The sequence below is a fragment of the Oncorhynchus nerka genome, linkage group LG15 (genome assembly GCF_034236695.1).
Source record: "Oncorhynchus nerka isolate Pitt River linkage group LG15, Oner_Uvic_2.0, whole genome shotgun sequence".
Lineage (NCBI taxonomy): Eukaryota > Metazoa > Chordata > Actinopteri > Salmoniformes > Salmonidae > Oncorhynchus > Oncorhynchus nerka.
Genome location: NC_088410.1, coordinates 19,656,427 through 19,678,643, shown reverse-complemented (window position 1 = coordinate 19,678,643; position 22,217 = coordinate 19,656,427). Strand labels below are relative to the sequence as shown.

The 22,217-nt window shown below is 44.1% G+C and overlaps 3 protein-coding genes across 5 annotated transcripts; 2 read left to right on the top strand and 1 right to left on the bottom strand.

Moving 5' to 3' along the window:
• Nucleotides 1–1,117: 1,117 nt before the first annotated feature.
• avpi1 (arginine vasopressin induced 1) lies at nt 1,118–5,186 on the top strand. The gene is made up of 3 exons (XM_065001207.1): nt 1,118–1,345; nt 2,662–3,147; nt 3,833–5,186. The coding sequence occupies exons 2-3, from the start codon at nt 2,789–2,791 to the stop codon at nt 4,056–4,058; spliced, it is 585 nt and encodes a 194-aa protein (XP_064857279.1). The 5' UTR covers nt 1,118–1,345; nt 2,662–2,788; the 3' UTR covers nt 4,059–5,186.
• On the bottom strand, nt 5,061–14,599 carry LOC115115089 (phosphatidylinositol 4-kinase type 2-alpha). Its single transcript, XM_065001206.1, has 9 exons — nt 14,118–14,599; nt 8,778–8,978; nt 8,365–8,496; nt 7,759–7,912; nt 7,562–7,620; nt 7,272–7,371; nt 6,939–7,072; nt 6,778–6,837; nt 5,061–6,136 (listed from the first exon to the last, which is right to left on the bottom strand). Exons 1-9 carry the CDS (start codon nt 14,454–14,456, stop codon nt 5,975–5,977), a joined length of 1,341 nt encoding a protein of 446 aa, XP_064857278.1. The 5' UTR covers nt 14,457–14,599; the 3' UTR covers nt 5,061–5,974.
• A 624-nt stretch (nt 14,600–15,223) lies between these two features.
• On the top strand, nt 15,224–22,178 carry LOC115116294 (M-phase inducer phosphatase 1-like). 3 transcript variants are annotated; one of them, XM_065001211.1, is made up of 12 exons: nt 15,224–16,271; nt 16,470–16,651; nt 16,869–16,990; nt 17,376–17,418; nt 17,702–17,735; nt 17,920–18,078; nt 18,264–18,371; nt 18,553–18,615; nt 18,847–18,999; nt 20,716–21,008; nt 21,161–21,278; nt 21,873–22,178. In XM_065001211.1, exons 1-12 carry the CDS (start codon nt 16,212–16,214, stop codon nt 21,996–21,998), a joined length of 1,461 nt encoding a protein of 486 aa, XP_064857283.1. In that variant the 5' UTR covers nt 15,224–16,211; the 3' UTR covers nt 21,999–22,178. The 3 variants fall into 3 exon arrangements, with proteins under 3 accessions (XP_064857283.1, XP_064857285.1, XP_064857284.1); XM_065001213.1 differs by having other exon boundaries at nt 15,225–16,271; nt 16,475–16,651; XM_065001212.1 differs by having other exon boundaries at nt 15,230–16,271; nt 18,901–18,999; nt 21,873–22,177.
• Nucleotides 22,179–22,217: the final 39 nt, after the last annotated feature.

Genomic DNA, 22,217 nt, shown 5'->3' with positions numbered 1-22,217 from the left:
AAGAGGAAGGCATTGATGCTATGAACCGCCCGTTCCCCAGACCTGAATCCAATTGAGCACATCTGGGACATCATGTCTCGCTCCATCCACCAACGCCACGTTGCACCACAGACTGTCCAGGAGTTGGCGGATGCTTTAGTCCAGGTCTGGGAGGGATCCCTCAGGAGACCATCCGCCACCTCATGAGGAGCATGCCCAGGCGTTGTAGGGAGGTCATACAGGCACATGGAGGCCACACACACTACTGAGCCTCATTTTGACTTGTTTTAAGGACATTACATCAAAGTTGGATCAGCCTGTAGTGTGGTTTTCCACTTTAATTTTGAGTGTGACTCCAAATCCAGACCTCCATGGGTTGATAAATTTGATTTCCATTGATCATTTTTGTGTGATTTTGTTGTCAGCACATTCAACTATGTAAAGAAAAAAAGTATTTAATAAGAATATTTCATTCATTCAGATCTAGGATGTGTTATTTTAGTGTTCCCTTTATTTTTTGGAGTAGTGCATTTTGAGTGCATGGGACCACACTAGTTCGGTTCGCCTAACTGACTTCGGCTAGACGCCGGCCGAACTGACGCATGCGGACGCATTTACCCTGTCTTACACAATTTTTTACACACTGTTATGATGATGATTATAGATATGTCTGTGGAGGAGGAATGGCACATGGATGAATTACACTCCTGATGGTTTCTTCCCCTCTGCTTTGAGCAGGGTTGCCAGGTACATATGAAATGACAATAACCTCTCAAAAACCCTCCCACGGGTTCAGAAAACTAGGTCAACATTTCTGTTGCAGCAAGAGATGATTTGACACATTTCTCTAATAAACCCTTTCCCCCCACAACGTTAGCTAGCGAATTAAGAAGGAATATCGACGTTAGATTATTATTGGGAGCTTAATAATACGCTCCATGACATGGCAACCCTGGCTTTGAGGTAAGCACACGCGCCGATGACGTCAATGTCAGATCACACCTTGTACACTGTGTGATCTAAACAGTTGCTGACGCGTCTTTCTCAAAGCCTGTGATTGGTCAGAAAGGGGTCGCCCCGGTCGAATAGGAGGGGAGTGCTGTGTCCCAAGTGCTGCTATTGGTTGTCGAGAGAGAGAGCGAGACAAAGAGAGAATGAGATAGTGAGAGAGAGTTCAATGTGAGGGCTCAAGCGCACACTACACAGAAAAACTTTGTTTGGTTCTCGTCTTTGACAGCAGAAGAAGGCTACTATAAAGTAGCGGATAATGTCAATTTCCATATGGAATTCCATATCTGCGCAGTAGGCTACATCTCCTCAGAGCCTGAGCAGGTGTCAGATTTTACTGCGTTCACTTGCTGAAGGGGTAAGAGTTTATAATCTCTATTCACGCAGCAAATCCGCTTGACTAATAGCTCATTGATTCTGTTGTGCAGGTAACGTTATGTGTTGATTTACAACATGTCATGCTATTTTATACGCATTATTTGTACGTTATTGGTAGGCATACTATAAACAAATATGTTCGATCGTGAAACATCTTGCGGCCCGCAGCAAACTGTTCGCCGCTGGGTGGGAAGGTCAATTATAATTCCAGGCATAACTAGGCATTCCCGCATTTCAGTGGTTGCCCCTGTGACTGTCAAGCATAATAATGATTGTTGGTACTTGATGTAGGTTATTATCTATGATATTCATCAAGTTACTCATTATGTAAACAATTGGTCATTTTATATTATTATGTAAACAATTGGTCATTTTATATACTACTTATAATTACATGATTTTACACTAGGTTTACTAATCTTAGCGCATCAGACAGTGTCATGCTTCATTGTATCTGTGGCCAGCCCTGTGTCTATGAAAATGAAGCCATGACCTCCGCCTGATAGACACCACCCTCTCTCATTACACCTGATAGACACCACCCTCTCTCATTACACCTGATAGACACCACCCTCTCTCATTACACCTGATAGACACCACCCTCTCTCATTACACCTGATAGACACCACCCTCTCTCATTACACCTGATAGACACCACCCTCTCTCATTAAACGTTGCTTTGTTTAACCTTTGCTTTCACCTTATTTCTGTCAACATCAGTATTTCAGACAGTGCCAGTGTTATACTAATACAAGTGCCTTGTAATATAGTTGAACTATAAGATAATGTCTCACTGTTGCTTAGTAACAACACAAAGGGCCTCAGTCCAACATCCACTCTTTATCCCTTGTTGGAGTCAACAACCAGCTTTTAAACGTTCTGTTCTCCCTTCCTCTCTCTCTCCCCCTCCTTCCTCTTTCCCTCGCTCCCCCCATCCTCTCTCTCTCTCCCCCTCCTTCCTCGCTCCCCCCATCCCCTCTCTCTCCTTCCTCTCCCTCCTCTCTAAGCAGGCTTACACTGCATGTGTGCATGTGTTTCCTTGACAACCTACAGAGTGTCTTTGGCTACATCCCAAATGGCACCCTATTCTCATGTAGTGCACTACTTCTAACCAGGGCCCAGAGTGCACTATATAGGGAATAGGGTGCTATTTTGGGATGCAGACATTGTGTGGTCTGAGGCTCAAGGATAATGCTGTCATCCCACAAAACAGACTACCTAGGTTGCTGGGCAGTTGCCAGCCCAGGTCAGGGGCTAGCGACATTTAGCTAATAATTGATGTCTGTTTGTTTGCAGGTGCTGACGGAGTTGTCTTGGAATCCCTCTATTCTTTCAATCCATCTCTCATCAACCTGATCTCCCTACTACTACCTCATCCCTCCCTCTCTCCTCCTCACCCCTCCATCTCCCCTCTCTGAGGGTTATGGAGGACCCGGAACCCCCCTCTGTGGAGGAAGGTCCGTCCCTGCTCTGGCAGCCTGAAAAGAGGCGAAGCAGGAAGTCGGGATGTTCCAACATCTTCGCGGGGGTAAATCTGCGTCAGCTAAGACGGCTGTTCCATGTGGCCGGGGACCGGGACCCAGAGCAGCGGGCAAGACTGGTGTGGGGCAGAGAAGAGGGAGACAGAGAGAGAGAGGGAGGAGAGGAAGAGGAGGAGGGAGAGATGGATGCAGGGCTGGCCCAGGCGTTGGTGGGGTTCAGGGTGAGAGCCAGAAGCAGGAGTGGTATCAGGACGGAGGGACACAGAGAACCCAAGTTGCTGAAAGCATTTGGACACCTCAGGTAAGAGAGAGGAGGGATAGAAGGGAGAGAAAGGAGTTAGAGACAGATGGAGAGAGAGAGCACAACGAGAGAAGGAAAGAGGAGGCAGAGAGACAGATAATTAAAGAGAGTGGAAACCAGGTCAAGGGTATTTGGTCTGGCATCAACAGACAGATCAGCTCAAATCCTTTAACTACATCCTCCACCTGACTAGATAGACTCCACATTTAACTTACGTTTAACTGACAGATCGATTAAATTAGTGGTAGTCAGGCTTCTAATGATCTCTATGGTCTCTTCTTCTATCCCATGTCAGTGTTTGCACATCTGAGGCCCTATGTATCAAGCATCTCATAGTAGGAGTGCTGATCTTAGATCAGATCCCCCATGTCCATCTAATCTTATTCTTTGTGATCCAAAAGGCAACACTTGATCCTAGATCAGCACTACTACTTTGAAAGCTTTGATACATACAGGCCCTGAAGCAACCGCATAGGTAGAAGCAGGGTTGGGCCTGAAATACCACTTCCAGATGTTTCCACTGTGACTTTGTTTTAAAGAGAATTCCCTCCCTCCCTCCCTCTCTCTCACTTTCCCCTCTCTCTCACTTTCCCTTCTCTCTATCTTTCCCTTCTCTCTATCCCTCACTCTTTCCTTCCTTCCCTCCCATTTATGCTCTCCCTCCCTCCCCCTCTTCTCCTTCCAGGATTAAGGAGGGTTTGGACCACCCTGAGGACAATGAAGAGGAGGATCCCAGTAATATTGGAGAGCTGGACCCCCTCCCTGGAGGGTCAACAGGTGCAGAGGGGGGCGCCCAGTTGACGGACGCACAGAGGCCCTCAGAGAGACCCCATCTGGAGAGGCTGGGGGCCGCGACGAGGCAGGAGGGAACCAGGGACCCAGAACGCTACCTCCATCGCATTCTACACTGAGCCAATGGAGAGAAATGAGCGCTGGCCTGCTGAACTTAAAACGTGTCGTAAAGCTGCTCTGTGATTGGTCCTTTTTCCATTCACACCAATCAGAGCGAGGTGTCATTCAATACAGAGTTGCCATGTGTGGAGTTAAATGAAGTACGTTTTCGACCATACTGTCAACCTAACCTTACTTGTCGAGACGTTGTCACTTTTAACCAAAGGAAGGGAGAGAACTGGCAACATCACAATGACTGTTTGAGAGCATTATCAATCCTGCTCAGTCACTGTTCACTGACTGATCAGAGCAGACAGACCGATCTACAACACTATCGGCAGGTGACTATGGCCGTGTTCGAGAGCTTCAAAACGACTGCAGGCGACTGTCGAATCTACAAATCACCTTGCATCAAATAACTCATTATTTGTAGTTCAGTCGGTCAGTTACAATTTGCCCATGATGCATTGCGGTTTTGATCCTCTCGAACACAGCCTGTGTGTGGTCCAAAAATCCCAAAGGCATGGACTTCGTAGAAAAGCCAGTAACACTAGAAATGGTTCTCTATAACAAAGCGATACCTGGTAGATGTCCTACAACTAAACCTGAAAGCCAGTAACACTAGAAATGGTTCTCTATAACAAAGCGATACCTGGTAGATGTCCTACAACTAAACCTGAAAGGACTTGGACAGGTGTAAACAACATAGGAAGACATTTACACAGCTTTAACTGTGATGGAAAACACACGACAGTTATCACTCTGTACTGAAAGTGGTCCAACAGTGGACTAATGAATAAAAATAAGATTTAGTTTGAGTGAACTATCCGCTTAAGGGTTATGGTTGACACATAAACATGCAAATCTGTCAAAGTAAACTTGCATATATGTATTTGTGTGCATAGGTTTGTCTAACAAGTAGATGAATGTCCTCACCAAATAAAGTGAGGGGGAAAATAAGAATAAAGTCTTCTCTCTAAATAAAAACATATTTATCAAAACAAACGACAAGATACATGGTATTAATGTAATACAGTTTTGTTATAATCTTTCATTAAATATATTACATACAAATTATACAGTGCAAATGTCACAATACATTTCAGGTCAGTTAGAATCTGTGGCAACAGCAGGAAGTCCTGATAGTGTGTTTTCAAAAAAACGTGTCCATCTTTCTCCCACAAGAACAAAAAATTATTTTCAAAAATGACCAGAAATCAAAGTAAACAGAAGCGATGGGAGACATCTTAAATGTATTTGACTACAGAATGGCAGAGAGGAAAATCTGATCTACTTTTCCCCTGTTATTTTCAGAAAGGGGGAAAAGTAGTAGTTTCTCCAAATGTGGCCCCCTAAAACTTCAACGCGCTGCAGTACCTTGCAGTTCCTCATCCGAAGACAAAGGGGGCAGTAGAGAGCCATGAGAGCAATGAGTCTGCATGGCTGCTGCTGTCCACAGAGTGGCCGTCATAAGGAATGCAACACCACCTCTCACCCAAACCGGGGGAGAGAGAGGCTTTAAAACTGCAGTGGCTGAGTTAAGTGTCTGTTTCCCAAATGGAACCCTATGGGCCCTGGTCAAAAGTAGTGCACTAGGGAGTAGGGCTCCTTTTGGGACACCTCCATAGAAAGGGAGTTTACTAAGCCCATCATATAGACTCCATTCCTTATAGGAAGATATATCATCATCTTCTTCTTTGACATCCACACAAGGCACAGAGACAAACAGACGGAGGGATATGCGTTCTCTTCCTTTTGTCCTCAGTCCTCGTCATTCTCAATACCGTCTGTATCCGTTGGGGGGCGGAGAGGGCGGGGGGGGGAGAGGGCGGGGGTAGGAGAGGGCGGGGCGGGGGTAGGGGGGCGGAGAGACTCCTCGCTCGTTTGCCCTTTACACACATACATTTGACGTACACACTTGCTCACTCCTCCTCCTCTACCACCGGGTGAAGAAGGGTCTCCTGCTCTGGAAGCTCTGTGTGTAAGACTCACTGTTGGCCCTCTGTGGTGCTCTGGCTGTTTCTACTATAACTGGAGGCATCTGGACCAGCTGGAGGGGGGTCTTACTGTTCTTCAGAGCCTGGCTGAGGTTCAGGATCTAGGCCACCAGAGGGAGGGGGTGAGAGAGAGACCGACAGGTTGGATACTCTCCATAAGGGCATGACATCTGTGATGCATTGTGGGTCAATTGTGACTGACTGATCTACAAAGAATGAGAAGTTATTTCTACATAGTTATTTCCAAGTTAACTTCAATTAATAGCTCAACATTTATTTGCTTCAATCACTGAACACGACCGGCGCTTATTAGAGCCAGGCTTCTATTTCCTTAATGCGCACAGCTTTTGCCCAATAAAAAGGTTGAGAAGACTACCACGCGGTTTATTGTGAGCAGTATAAACATTAGAGTAACACATCCATGGCAGGTTAGACTTGCAGAGACTAGACTGCCTAGTAACCCCAGAGTTCATGTTTCAGCCCCATTCTCTCACTCCTTCAGTCTCTCGTATCGGCTGTAGTTGAGCCGACCACGTCAAACCACACTGCTGTCTCATCCAATGACGTTACTCACCGACTTTCACTTGTAAACAATTCATCTAGACCCGGCTTTTATTTGCTGAAATGTGTGCCGATTCCCAGGCTATTAAAAATGGACAGGCGGCGTTTTGAGACTCTGTGTTTAATTGAAGTTTTCCGGGATATGTTATTTAAAAAGAGGCATGGCGTATTTAAAACATACCTGTCCTCTCATAACAGCTATCTGCCTGTGGAACTGCCCTCTGTCGAAGCCTGGGTCTTTCTGCAACACACAGGTCAAGGGTCAAAAATACTCAAATAGAAACACCATCAAAGATTGGATAATCAATTCTGTTTGAAGTTGTCTCCCTCCCTCCTCCTCACCTTAAACAGTTCGTACAGGTCTTCCTCCAGATCTTTGATAAAGTTGGGATCAGCCAGTTTGGGAAGAACCAGCTCTCTTATCTCCTGGGAGAATGGTACCTTGGCTTGGGACAGCCACGCCCAGTAGAACGGGTCTACGATTGGTCAAAAAATTAACAAACTTTAGTGAGAAATGCAATGATTGGTCACAAAGAAGGTGCATTTCTATAGGGGGCTCTGTGATTGGTCAGTGGGAAAGGGGAAAGTGCATCTCTACAAACTGCTCTGTGATTGGTCAGAGCATCTCTACAAGCTGTTCAGTGATTGGTTGAGGAGGCAGAAGGCGGTGCTTACAGGCTCTCCAGGAGTCGGGGTGTTTGAGAGGGAAGGCCAGTCCGTTGTCTATAGCAGCTAGTTGGATGATAGGATCCTTCACTACTACCCAGTCTGTGTCCTGGACAGAGAGAGTGGAGGGAGAGCAGGGGTGATAGACAGGGGGGTAGACAGAGAGGTGGAAAGAGAGCACTCTGAGTCAGACATAAGTGCATAAGAGTCCCCCCCCCCCCAGAACAGACACCGAAAAAGGAACAGACACACACACACAAGGTTTCAGTGCCTGTTCTGGTGTGTGGGTGTGTGGTTACCCTGTTTCCCTGGTCCATGGGACAGTCATATTTTAGAAGCCAGTTATCGTTTCCCCGATCTGTGGAGACAGAGAGGTGTTAGAGTTTAATACACCTTCCACATCACTATTTCTTAAAGGGATTGACATGTCACATATTCACACAGGTGTCAGCCGGCCTGCTTGTCTTTCTTCACCGTCATTGCCTTGGTTACGTACCTGTGTTCCTGATGATGTAATCGAGGACCACCAGCCTCTCAAACTGTAGTTGCATCTGTCTGTTGGTGTTCTCTGGCAAGGGGTCTGCCTCAAACCTCCGCAGCCAGAAGTCTGCATCCTTAAAGCCCTCAACGAAGATCTGGAACGAACCCAACTGGAGGACAGGAGGGAGAGAGCGAGACAGAGAGAGAGGGTGGGAGAGAGAGGAGCGAGAGAGGGTGGGAGAGAGAGAGAGGGTGGGAGAGAGAGAGGGTGGGAGAGAGAGAGGAGAGAGAGGGGGTGGGAGAGAGAGAGAGAGAGAGGGTGGGAGAGAGAGGAGAGAGAGAGGGTGGAAGAGTGTAAGAGAGAGAGTAAGAGAGAGAGAGAGAGTAATCAAATCTAGAGGAAATCACAGATCCTAATAGAGAAGTTTTAGAGTAAAGTCTCAACTTTAAAACTTTAATCTGCTAAATCTCTTTACTTCAATTAAGGATTCACTTTAAAAACCCTTCATCCTGCATTTCCCTCTGGGCGGCCTGTAGTTCAAGAATAGTATGTGAACTAAGTAGTGTACTATAAAGGGAATAGGGTACCCTTTGGAACACAACCAGGAAGCAGCAGACGTACCTTGGGAGGCAGGCCGATCCTGTGGAAGTGTTGTCCCACTTTGGGTACCTTCTCCAGAGCCAGCCTCTTACCCCTGGACTTGACCCGGTCTATAGCGTTATAGTTAAACGTCTCACTGGCCAGGTACACCACCTAGTGGAGAGATGGGGTGGGGGGCAAGAGGGTGGAGAGAAGGAGAGGGTGAAGAAGATGTAGAGAGAGAGAGAGAGTGTGTGTGTGAGTGAGAGAGTGAAGGAAATCAAGAAAGAACCCTGACGCAGGACCTCCCAGTACCTGTGTGTGTACCTGCGTGCCTAAGTGTGTGTGTCTAACCGCTACCTTGGCACCGGGGACTGTATTAAGTTTCTGATCGCACAGGCTTCAGACAGACTACCCTGGTTCAGTGTGTGTGTGTGTGTCTAACCCCTCCCTACCTTGGTCCTGGGTACTATGTTAAGCTCTAGTTTCTGGTCCACCAGACTGGCCCCAGCCTCAGACAGATAACCCTGGTTCAGGACTAGACAGTCCCGTCCAAAACAGCAGGGACAACACAGCTTCTGGAGCCACTTGGTCCACTTTGGGTTCAGCTGACCATAAGGCTCCTCGTTCTTAGGCTTGAACACACCGATGATCTTCTACAGAGAGAGACAGAGAGAGATTTAGGTAGGCATTTTCTAATTGCAAACTCACCTGTGCTGTGAGCAAATCTAACATTGGTAAAAGATGGAATGAGTGAAGTTACAATATGCAGAGGAGACAGGCAGACATTTCTCCACAGGTGCTGCATGTTAACTACTACCATGCTTCATACTGTAACACTGTTCTGTTAACTACTACCATGCTTCATACTGTAACACTGTTCTGTTAACTACGACCATGCTTCATACTGTACCAACACTGTTCTGTTAATTACTACCATGCTTTATACTGTAACACTGTTCTGTTAACTACTACCATGCTTCATACTGTAACACTGTTCTGTTAACTACTACCATGCTTCATACTGTACCAACACTGTTCTGTTAACTACTACCATGCTTCATACTGTACCACTGTTCTGTTAATTACTACCATGCTTCATACTGTACCAACACTGTTCTGTTAACTACTACCATGCTTCATACTGTAACACTGTTCTGTTAACTACTACCATGCTTCATACTGTACCAACACTGCTCTGTTAACTACTACCATGCTTCATACTGTAACACTGTTCTGTTAACTACTACCATGCTTCATACTGTACCAACACTGCTCTGTTAACTACTACCATGCTTCATACTGTAACTAATACCATGCTTCATACTGTACCAACACTGCTCTGTTAACTACTACCATGCTTTATACTGTAACACTGTTCTGTTAACTACTACCATGCTTCATACTGTAACTACTACCATGCTTCATACTGTACCAACACTGTTCTGTTAACTACTACCATTCTTCATACTGTACCAACACTGCTCTGTTAACTACTACCATGCTTTATACTGTAACACTGTTCTGTTAACTACTACCATGCTTCATACTGTAACTACTACCATGCTTCATACTGTACCAACACTGTTCTGTTAACTACTACCATGCTTCATACTGTACCAACACTGTTCTGTTAACTACTACCATGCTTTATACTGTACCAACACTGTTCTGTTAACTACTACCATGCTTCATACTGTAACACTGTTCTGTTAACTACGACCATGCTTTATACTGTAACACTGTTCTGTTAACTATTACCATGCTTCATACTGTACCAACACTGCTCTGTTAACTACTACCATGCTTTATACTGTAACACTGTTCTGTAAACTACTACCATGCTTCATACTGTACCAACACTGTTCTGTTAACTACTACCATGCTTTATACTGTACCAACACTGTTCTGTTAACTACTACCATGCCTCATGCTGTAACACTGTTCTGTTAACTACTACCATGCTTCATACTGTACCAACACTGTTCTGTTAACTACTACCATGCTTTATACTGCTCTGTTAACTACTACCACGCTTTATACTGTAACACTGTTCTGTTAACTACTACCATGCTTCATACTGTAACTACTACCATGCTTCATACTGTACCAACACTGTTCTGTTAACTACTACCATGCTTCATACTGTAACACTGTTCTGTTAACTACTACCATGCTTCATACTGTACCAACACTGTTCTGTTAACTACTACCATGTTTTATACTGTAACACTGTTCTGTTAACTACTACCATGCTTCATACTGTAACACTGTTCTGTTAACTACTACCATGCTTCATACTGTAACACTGTTCTGTTAACTACTACCATGCTTTATACTGTACCACTGTTCTGTTAATTACTACCATGCTTCATACTGTACCAACACTGTTCTGTTAACTACTACCATGCTTCATACTGTAACACTGTTCTGTTAACTACTACCATGCTTTATACTGTACCAACACTGTTCTGTTAACTACTACCATGCTTCATACTGTAACACTGTTCTGTTAATTACTACCATGCTTCATACTGTACCAACACTGCTCTGTTAACTACTACCATGCTTCATACTGTACCAACACTGTTCTGTTAACTACTACCATGCTTTATACTGTACCACTGTTCTGTTAATTACTACCATGCTTCATACTGTACCAACACTGTTCTGTTAACTACTACCATGCTTCATACTGTAACACTGTTCTGTTAACCACTACCATGCTTTATACTGTACCAACACTGTTCTGTTAACTACTACCATGCTTCATTCTGTACCAACACTGTTCTGTTAACTACTACCATGCTTCATACTGTAACACTGTTCTGTTAATTACTACCATGCTTCATACTGTACCAACACTGCTCTGTTAACTACTACCATGCTTCATACTGTACCAACACTGTTCTGTTAACTACTACCATGCTTCATACTGTAACACTGTTCTGTTAACTACTACCATGCTTCATACTGTACCAACACTGTTCTGTTAACTACTACCATGCTTTATACTGTAACACTGTTCTGTTAACTACTACCATGCTTCATACTGTACCAACACTGTTCTGTTAACTACTACCATGCTTCATACTGTACCAACACTGTTCTGTTAACTACTACCATTCTTCATACTGTACCAACACTGTTCTGTTAACTACTACCATGTTTTATACTGTAACACTGTTCTGTTAACTACTACCATGCTTTATACTGTACTACTGTTCTGTTAACTACTACCATGCTTCATACTGTACCAACACTGTTCTGTTAACTACTACCATGCTTCATACTGTACCAATACTGTTCTGTTAACTACTACCATGCTTTATACTGTACCAACACTGTTCTGTTAACTACTACCATGCTTCATACTGTAACACTGTTCTGTTAACTACTACCATGCTTTATACTGTACCAACACTGTTCTGTTAACTACTACCATGCTTTATACTGTAACACTGTTCTGTTCACTACTACCATGCTTCATACTGTACCAACACTGTTCTGTTAACTACTACCATGCTTCATACTGTACCAACATTGTTCTGTTAACTACTACCATGCTTTATACTGTAACACTGTTCTGTTAACTACTACCATGCTTTATACTGTAACACTGTTCTGTTAACTACTACCATGCTTCATACTATACCAACACTGCTCTGTTAACTACTACCATGCTTTATACTGTAACACTGTTCTGTTAACTACTACAATGCTCCATACTGTAACTACTACCATGCTTCATACTGTACCAACACTGTTCTGTTAACTACTACCATGCTTCATACTGTACCAACACTGCTCTGTTAACTACTACCATGCTTTATACTGTAACACTGTTCTGTCAACTACTACCATGCTTCATACTGTAACTACTACCATGCTTCATACTGTACCAACACTGTTCTGTTAACTACTACCATGCTTCATACTGTACTAACACAGTTCTGTTAACTACTACCATGCTTCATACTGTAACACTGTTCTGTTAACTACGACCATGCTTCATACTGTACCAACACTGTTCTGTTAACTACTACCATGTTTTATACTGTAACACTGTTCTGTTAACTACTACAGTGCTTCATACTGTAACACTGTTCTGTTAACTACTACCATGCTTCATACTGTAACACTGTTCTGTTAACTACTACCATGCTTTATACTGTACCACTGTTCTGTTAATTACTACCATGCTTCATACTGTACCAACACTGTTCTGTTAACTACTACCATGCTTCATACTGTAACACTGTTCTGTTAACTACTACCATGCTTCATACTGTACCAACACTGCTCTGTTAACTACTACCATGCTTCATACTGTACCAACACTGTTCTGTTAACTACTACCATGCTTTATACTGTACCAACACTGTTCTGTTAACTACTACCATGCTTCATACTGTAACACTGTTCTGTTAACTACTACCATGCTTCATACTGTACCAACACTGTTCTGTTAACTACTACCATGCTTTATACTGTAACACTGTTCTGTTCACTACTATAATGCTTCATACTGTACCAACACTGTTCTGTTAACTACTACCATGCTTCATACTGTACCAACACTGTTCTGTTAAATACTCGACTGGCACAGGAGCATGTTTCATGGAAGAGCAGATATCTGCGCTCATACACACAGGGTCGGTACAATACTATAGACAAACCTGGCTCAATTCCGGTAGACAATGTGCTTGTTTGGAATTACACATACAGGAAGTGAAATCTGGTGGATTCCCCCACACGTCAGGACTTCCAAAGTCCACAGAGACACTTCCATTTTTAACCAACAAATGTGACCGCATCGTGGAGTTTCAGATGATGATAAATGTTGGTTAAGTTGATACTAGTACCAGGTCTATGTCTGTGCACCAAGTCACCATAGTTTGCTTCTCCCTCATGTTTCTATCCAAAGATTAGATTTTGGTTAGAATTCTCTAGACTGGAGCTCAATCAAATAGAAAGAGCACTATTTTCCATCCCAACAAACCTCGTGACAATTCATCATTATTACCAAGAGTGTGTGGGTGATTACAACCCCATGAGTTCAGCGTCACAATGACTGATTGCCGATGCAGACGGATAGACTGTGTTGCGTGAAGCTGTGTGGGAGTGTACGTGTGTGTTCGGGCTCTGGTCAAAAGTAGTGCACTATATAGGGAATACGGTGCCATTTGTGAGTCATTTGTCCCTGCGTTACACCAACACACACAAAGTCTATCCGCGAGTCGAGGCCAACACATGAGAGTGAGTAGAGGGCACTAGGCTCCTCAGCTGGTGTTGCCACAGTGACACAGCTGTTCCAGATAAGAGATTGGCTAGACTGTAACTGGGTCAACTCTACTGTATGGAAGTACAGTCAATAAACAACACCAGAACGGGGCCACATTGGAGAGAGCAAACAGGACAATGGAGGTTGAGGTTAGACACCGGTTTCCCCAGGCGGTTTCTCCGGTGGGAGGATATATTTACAGGTCATACTGAAGGAAACAAACCAGAGGCCTTGTCCACTTTTAGAGTACAAAGTGAGATGGGAGGAATTTACCTGCAACAGTGAAGCCTTCTGGACAATAAAAAGACGCACAAGACATCATTACTCAAGGATGATAACTAATGGACTTGTCAATCTCCTTGTTGTCATTCATAAACAATAAAACAAAGTGTCGTACTTATCTTTGATATATACTAGCTAAATATGACGACATGCAATCCATAGCTGTTCAGGTGACCTAGCTAAATCGATCGATTGTGATCTCCTTTCAATGCTTTTCACTCTTTCTTACCCCTTGTGAATCTTTGACAAAGTAGCTGCCGCTGGATCCCTGGTAGATTCTCTCCGGATAGATCCCTTCGTCGATGGCGCGTTCCGCCTTGCGGATGATCTCTCGAAACTCGGGATCCTCCGAGAAGTCGTTTCTATGCGGATCCCGCGGTGAACCTCCTCGGTCCCGGTCCAACAACGGCTGTCTCTCCCGGCTGCGCTCCGGACTCCCGGCCGGGATGCGAACCACCGAGCCCGGCGTGCCTCCAAATCCGCCCCGGGGACTGGTGGGCTCGGTGGGGCAGAAGCCGAAGTCGTTGGAGTCCCGTAGCGGGGAAACCAACGGACTAGTTTCGTCCATACCGGGGTACGCGGAGGAAAGATAGGTAGAGAGAAAAGGGGGAAAGACGAAGGGACGAGCTTTTGTGTTCAGGATATTTACCGATAATGTAACGTCACCGTTGTCAATAAAAACAAATCAGCTGACAGTCAGCTTCCGGGAAGAGGCGGGCCCAGTTGGTGATTGTTGGAGTGTTTGGCCAATCAGAGCTATCATCCGGCCGTCAAGGTTCTTTGTGCACGTAACTATTGGCTGGAATCATAACGCCCCCTTGAAGCACGTGACAAAAAAGTGCCACACAATTTAAATACAAGACAACGAATCAAAACTCTTTATAAATCAGTGGTATTCAAACGTTTTCATTGGGGACCGATGTCCATCAGATTTTCCACTAATGCTCCTTATATGACACATCACTGTACTCTTCTGTAAACTGGCCGTATCTGTATACCAGTCGCAAGACCCACTGGTTGATGCTTATTTATAAAACCCTCTTAGGCCTCACTCCCCCCTATCTGAGATATCTACTGCCGCCCTCATCCTCCACATACAACACCCGTTCTGCCAGTCACATTCTGTTAGAGGTCCCCAAAGGACACATCCCTGGGACGTGTTTTTTAATACATTTTGACGACCACACTGCAGTTCCCCCCGGAACACCACTAGGAGTAGCGACCTCGACTTTGAATTTAATTTAATTTAACCTTTATTTAACTAGGCAAGTCAGATGATGGCTTTTGAAAGCACTGAAAATAAGTATTGTATTAATAACATAGCCTTCTATCAATAGCCTACTATCAGTCATGGAAGAAGACTGCTATAAGGTTCACTTAATGCAAAATGCGCATAGCCCTATAATAAGCCAACTACAGGTAGTCATTCTGTAGAGGTGAGATGTTTACATTGTGTGCAAGCAGCATATAGCATAGCCATAGTATAGGGCCCTAGGCTATAGATTTTGTAGAATGGCTGCAGATCAATGGACTAGTGGTAAATGATGACCAAATGAATTCATTTCCAGAGGGAGAAGAATTAGAATGTAATTTCTTATTTAACCAGGAAGTTGATAGATAATTAAACAGTGTCTAGTTAGTCTCAGATAGGCCTTGTGTCAGAAATGATGATGACATGAAATGCCTAAAATCGCATTATATCTTCATACATCCAAACACCTTTATATCACCAACTTTAGCCTACTATTCAGTGAAGGACATAGGCCACCTTTTGGAAGTCTCAACATGTATTTTTCGTACTTAGCCTGAAGGCAATTGTGTAATTTTGTATTGTTTTTTTATTGTGTAACTTAATATGCCCCATGAGGTGAAGGAGCTCCTCATAATAACAACAAATGCCGCATCATCCCGCGGAAAGGTTACCACGGGAACGAACCACCGTGGGTGGCCGCCTAGCGGGTCAGTGTTTTGGGTTGGTGACTCGGCTATGTGTGCGTCCCATCTCCTTTCTACTGAAGTCTGCACTCGTTCACTACTTCCCACAAATCTAAAAGCACTGGATAAGTGGAGGATGGGATAGAGGGAGAGTTGCTATAAGTATTCATTAAAGGACTGTATGGGTATAGGCTAAACATAACCAACAGTATATTTATTAGTAATTTCCTTTCAAATCAGTGAAGGGAAGTGAACAAGTAAACACTTTGGGAGAAAGGAGATATAAACAGGGCCGCTTGGTTGGTGAGGGTGGCGGTGACGTGCCCCATGCATGCCCGGTCTAGCTGGCTTGTTGTAGCAACCACGGTTGCCACGGGGAAGGGGCTGAATGAAACATCTCTGCTGTGATGGTAGGATGGAGAGCCATAACATAATCATCATCACACAGGTGAGACGTGGGAACACTTTTGGAAAAGCTTTTCGCAAATAGTGTATCTTGATAGTATGCATATTGTGTAGACTTACGTATGTTCGCTAGTTCTAATTTGACGCATGATTGTAGTTTTACGCATGACGTTTAACAGAATTGAGGCACATCTTGATTACTTCTAAATAAGCATAATTCGTTGCTCTTGTTTTATGATAGAATAGGCGACGAGGAATGGAGACATTCAATGTACTTGGGAATGAAATCTCTCCGGGAGACGCACTACCGGGTCCGTCACACAACGAGACCGTTTGGAGCTTGTCACCTTCACCGGGCACCGGACCCTCACCTGTATCCGAACTCTCCTTCAGCCTAAAGAGCCTTCGATGCCACGACGGCGCGTGAGTACACACACAGTTATCACGGTTACTTAAAAGCTAAAGAAAGCTATGTGTAGGCTAGGAGATGTGGAATAATATAAGTAATACAATGTGGGCACTTTGGGACGTTGTGCGTAACAGAGCGACTGGAGACTATCAAATCCAGTTGTTATATAGTTGAAAATCTTTTGATCTTTGTTAGTTAATAAAAAACTAACTTCAATTTCATACTCCACAGCGACACCCCGCGCAGAAAGCTGCGACTGACGCCGGAGCTAGTGACTCCCAGTCCGCCTGGGCCCACGCCGGGTTCGACTTGTGGCAGAGGGCTTGCCCCTCAGGGAGACGAGACGCCGACAGGTCTGGGCAAGCTCTGGATGACAGACGGGGAAATATCCTAATGAATGATTAGCGGTTCCTCATGGCTTGATGACGCTGGGTAGAGTTAGAATGCATCAGAGGCAGAACTATTGGTTCAATCCCAAATGGGACTCTGTTCCCGACATAGTGCACTACTTCTGACTAGAGCCCTATGTAGGTCCCTGTCAAAGGTAGTGCACTATATAGGGTGCAATTTGGGACAAAAACATTGAGATTTAAATCCAGTTAAATCTCTGTATATCTTATGTTTGAGCATGACTTTTCAGTTTGTGAATCATTTACATGTGTAGCTTTCCTTTTGATAAATAAATTATTCTCAAAGATTTTAAGTCAGATTTTTTCCCACAATATTCTCTCTATGTAGGTAATGTCCTAACAGACTCCGGGAACAGGAGAAGGGGAGAGAGGTGAGGACACATGGATTCTATAAGCAAAAATTGCAAAGTGATTATTGGGTGCCTACAAATAACATGAGTCTGATGACCCCTTAATTTGGACAGGACGGCTCATAGTAATGGCTGGAACGGAATAAATGGAATGGTATGGAACACATCAAACACATAGCTTCCATGTGTTTGATATCATTCCATTGACTCCATTCCAGACATTATTAGGAGCCGTCCTTCCCTCAGCAGCCTCCTGTCTGCTGTCTGAATGACATTTTCAATCATTGTACCATTTACTTTATAGGTTTCTCTCCCCTGCATGTTCTGCTCCTAAAATGGTGAGTATTTACAAAGAAACTGAGAGAATAATAATCAATAAGGTCCTGGAATTGGAACAGAGTGACCTGACTGGAACAACTCTGGGCTCTAACTATATTCAGGAACATCATCATGTGACCTGACTGGAAAAACTATCTATATTCAGGAACATCATCATGTGATGTTCTGGTTCTGGTTGTCCAGAAGCGTCTGCGTGTGAAGCTGTCGACCCGGTTCTGCAGCGCTGCAGTTCAGAGGTCAGACCCAGGGGTCAGGGGCCTCAGATGTCAAGGTCAGAGTTCCCCGCCAGGAGGCGGAGCCTTGCGTATCCGTCAGGGTGACGTGGAGCTGCCAGATGTTGAGGTGAGATCCATTTGCAGTGTTCCAATGTTCTACCCTGCTTCCTGAAGTTTGCACCCCTACATACAAGTGCACACGTCGGGGAGGAGGGTAGAGAATGATAAACATAGGATCCCCCTATAAACCTGGGGCCCATTTGTGTCATATTAGTTTCATGAAGTCTGGTTCAAAACAATGTATCTCATCAGGCATTGCTCTCTGTACGGCGGGTCAGGGCCAGGAGGCGGCATTTCCCTCCCAGTAGCCTCCTGGGTTCTACCATGGAGGACCACACCCTGACAGGAGATTACAGCAAGGTGTGCAACCTCACATCAACATTTTCACAACGTTGTAAAAAATGATTTTTTCCCCCCAGCTGGGTGATAGTAGGCTAGGACACGCCCTTGATTGGCTGAATCTGGTGTGTTAGTGCTGTGCTAGAACAATATGTTTAATGTGTGTGTGTGTGTGTGTGTGTGTGTGTGTGTGTGTCCACAGCCACTACTGTTACCAGTAGAGAGAGTGGAACACCAGGATCTTCACTGCGTCTCAGCCCAAACAGTAAGTCCTCTTCTTTCCTCCATCTCTCCTTCCTTCCTTCCTTCCTTCCTTTCCTTGTTCCTCCACTCCCACTCTCTATGTTCTCTCTATATTCTCCTTCATCCTCTTCATCATAATCATAAAGGATATCCACATCAGATACATATGTGGACTACAACACTGCTTATTGGACTTCAACATCCTGTTAGCGATGGTATCTAGAGGGTTGTCTCCTGCTCGTACTGTTGCCAGGTTGTTACCGTTGCTGTGGTAAACTGGAGGTGCATTTCTCCTGATGGCCTGCAGGTGGCGTCTCTGCTAAGAGGACAGTACAGCGGTACAGTGGGAGACTTCCTCATCATAGACTGTCGCTACCCTTATGAGTACCACGGTGGACACATCAGGGTGATGTTTTTTGAGTAAACCAAATAGAGAAATAAACCAAAACTTTGACCATGATATTGATGAAATGTATTTTATTATACATAATAAGTTAACGACTGACTGGTCTGATAACTTATAACCTATTGTATGGGCCTGCTCATCTGAGTCCTCTACATATATATATATGATGAGCAGGCCCATACAATAGGTTATAAGTTATCAGACCAGTCAGTCGTTAACTTATTATGTATAATAAAATACATTTCATTAATATTATGGTCAAGGTTTTGGTTTATTATTATATATATATATATATATATATATATACAGTACCAGTCAAACGTTTGGACACACCTACACATTCAAGGGTTTTTCTTTATTTTGACTATTTTCTACATTGTAGAATAATAGTGAAGACATCAAAACTATGAAATAACACATATGGAATCATGTAGTAACCAAAAAAGTGTTCAACAAATCAAACAAATCAAATCCAAATATATGTTATATTTGAGATTCTTCAAATTAGCCACCCTTTGCCTTGATGACAGCTTTGCACACTATTGGCATTCTCTCAACCAGCTTCATGAGGTAGTCACCTGGAATGTATTTCATTTCAATTAACAAGTGTGCCTTGTTCAAAGTTAATTTGTGGAATTTCTTTCCTTCTTAATGCATTTGAGCCAATCAGTTGTGTTGTGTTGTGACAAGGTATACAGAAGATAGCCCTATTTGGTAAAAGACCAAGTCCATATTATGGCAAAAACAGCTCAAATAAGCAAAGAGAAATTACAGTCCATCATTACTTTAACACATTTCAAGACCTTTGAAAGTTTCTTCACGTGCAGTCGCAAAAACCATGAAGCACTATGATGAAACTAGCTCTCATGAGGACCGCCACAGGAAAGGAAGACCCAGGGTTACCTCTACTGCATAGGATAAATTCATTAGAGTTAACACCCTCAGAAATTGCAGCCCAAATAAATGACACAAAAAATAAGAAGAGACATGCTTGGCCCAAGAAACACGAGCAATGGACATTAGACCGGTGGAAATCTGTCCTTTGATCTGATGAGTCCAAAGTAGAGATTTTTGGTTCCAACCGCCGTGTCTTTGTGAGACGCAGAGTAGGTGAAAGGATGATCTCCGCATGTTGTTCCCACCGTTAAGCATGGAGGAGGAGGTGTGATGGTGTGGGGGTGCTTTGTTGGTGACACTCTCTGTGATTTATTTAGAATTCAAGGCACATTTACTTACCCAGTATGGCTACCACAGCATTCTGCAGTGATACGCCATCCCATCTGGTTTGCGCTTAGTGGGATTATCATTTGTTTTTCAACAGTACAATGACCCAACACATCTCCAGCTGTGTACGGGCTATTTGACCAAAAAGGAGAGTAATTGAGTGCTGTGGGAACTCCTTCAAGACTGTTGGAAAAGCATTCCAGGTGAAGCTGGTTGAGAGAATGCCAAGAGTGTGCAAAGCTGTCATCAAGGCAAAGGGTGGCTACTTTGAAGAATCTAATATATATTTTAATTTGTTTAATACTTTTTTGGTTACTACATGATATATGTATATGTGTTATTTCATAGTTTTGATGTCTTCACTATTATTCTGCAATGTAGAAAATATTTTAAAAATAAAGAAAAACCCTTGAATGAGTAGGTGTGTCCAAACCTTTGACTGGTACTATATATAGATGTATATATTTATGTTGTTCTCCATGTGTCCCATAGGGGGCAGACAACCTCCACACCGAGGCTCAGATCCAGGGGGTTTTACTCCAGCTCCCTGCCCTCTACCAGCTCTCCTCCTGGGGCAGAGCTCCCACCAGCCCCCCTGGACAGGCTCCAGATCCAGGCGTCAGTGGTACTTCCATGGGTGGAGTGTTACAGAGGTCCAGCTCACAGTCACATTCACCCGGAAGTGGTACCACGCCACCAGAACAGGGGTCACCCATGGAGGGGTCATCGCCACGGAAACTGATTGTGTTCCACTGCGAGTTCTCGTCAGAGAGGGGCCCACGTCTGTAAGAGAACAACACACACACTCGTCTGCACACAAACACAAACAGAGAAACACACACACATTCCCACCCACACGCTGCATGCACCCCCTCATCCCACAAACATACACAACTTCTGGATCCTGATACTGGCTGTTCTCACCTTTCCCCTGTAGATGTCATTACCTGAGAGAGCTGGACAGAGCGCTCCATGCCTCCCTCTACCCTCTGCTCTTCTACCCTGAGCTGTACCTGCTGGAGGGGGGCTACAGACACTTCTACTCCTGCTACCCGGTACGGTTCCTAAGTACATCATTGTAGCGAATTCAGGGGTAGCTCCGATCGCTGTCACTACAACAACTTAACCAGCGTTACGCCAAGAGGGTTGTCCAGTCGCTACATTATGAAGCAGGTCTTAAACTGAGATGTAATAGGACAGTTTCTTCATAATCAATGTATACTTCCTACTTATAATAGTGTAGCAAATTTTAGGGGGGAGGGATAGTTACGACTGACATTTGAGCCTGGATCCCTGTCAGTCCAACAGCTTCACCTATTGACAAGGTTGCTAGAGGTATTGTACTAAAATCACTAGGAAGTGAAACAGTATCTTCTTCATATTCGATGTCTCAGAGCAGTGAATCACAAACTGTCTTTTAAGCATTTCTCATTTTCCCTTGACTCTCTGAATAAACAAGAGCATTGTTTCTAGTTACAACACAGAGTGTTGTTGACACAACCCTGAAGGTCTCAGCCATGACCCCCACCCCCATGATTTAGACATTTAGGGGGGGTATTAATTTCCAAATAATTTCAGCCTATTCAAATAATCTTCTTTCAATTCAGCCTATTCTGTCTGTCTGCCTGTCTATTTATCTGCCTGTCTAGGAGCTGTGTGAGCCGCGTGGCTATGTTCCCATGCTCCACAGGGAGTACAGAGAGCAGCTGGGACGATTCAGACGGAAGACCAAGTCACGACTCCACAGGAGACTGCCGCTCTACAAGACTCACTGATTGGACACTTGCTTGCATACCAAGTTTCTACGGTTACCTTTACACAATGGTGACTGCCACCCTTACAGTCTGCTGTCAGATTGGATAGATTGGTATCAGGTGGTTGTTGCAGATCTCTTTTGAAATGAGTTATCAATAAAGTTGTTTCAATACAAAAAGAATGTGTCATTATCATGGCCTTATATTGTGACATAATAAACTTCCTTTTTCATGCAAGGG

Coding starts and splice junctions, on each gene's coding strand:
- LOC115115089 (XM_065001206.1), bottom strand. CDS start 14,456: ATGGACGAAACTAGTCCGTTGGTTTCCCCGCTACGGGACTCCAACGAC. Junction 7,372..7,561: donor CCATGGACCAGGGAAACAGG/GTAACCACACAC, acceptor CTCTCTGTCCAG/GACACAGACTGGGTAGTAGT. Junction 6,838..6,938: donor ACCTGTACGAACTGTTTAAG/GTGAGGAGGAGG, acceptor TGTGTGTTGCAG/AAAGACCCAGGCTTCGACAG.
- LOC115116294 (XM_065001211.1), top strand. CDS start 16,212: ATGAAACATCTCTGCTGTGATGGTAGGATGGAGAGCCATAACATAATC. Junction 18,616..18,846: donor ACTGCGTCTCAGCCCAAACA/GTAAGTCCTCTT, acceptor TACTGTTGCCAG/GTTGTTACCGTTGCTGTGGT. Junction 21,279..21,872: donor ACTTCTACTCCTGCTACCCG/GTACGGTTCCTA, acceptor CTGCCTGTCTAG/GAGCTGTGTGAGCCGCGTGG.
- avpi1 (XM_065001207.1), top strand. CDS start 2,789: ATGGAGGACCCGGAACCCCCCTCTGTGGAGGAAGGTCCGTCCCTGCTC. Junction 3,148..3,832: donor AAAGCATTTGGACACCTCAG/GTAAGAGAGAGG, acceptor TTCTCCTTCCAG/GATTAAGGAGGGTTTGGACC.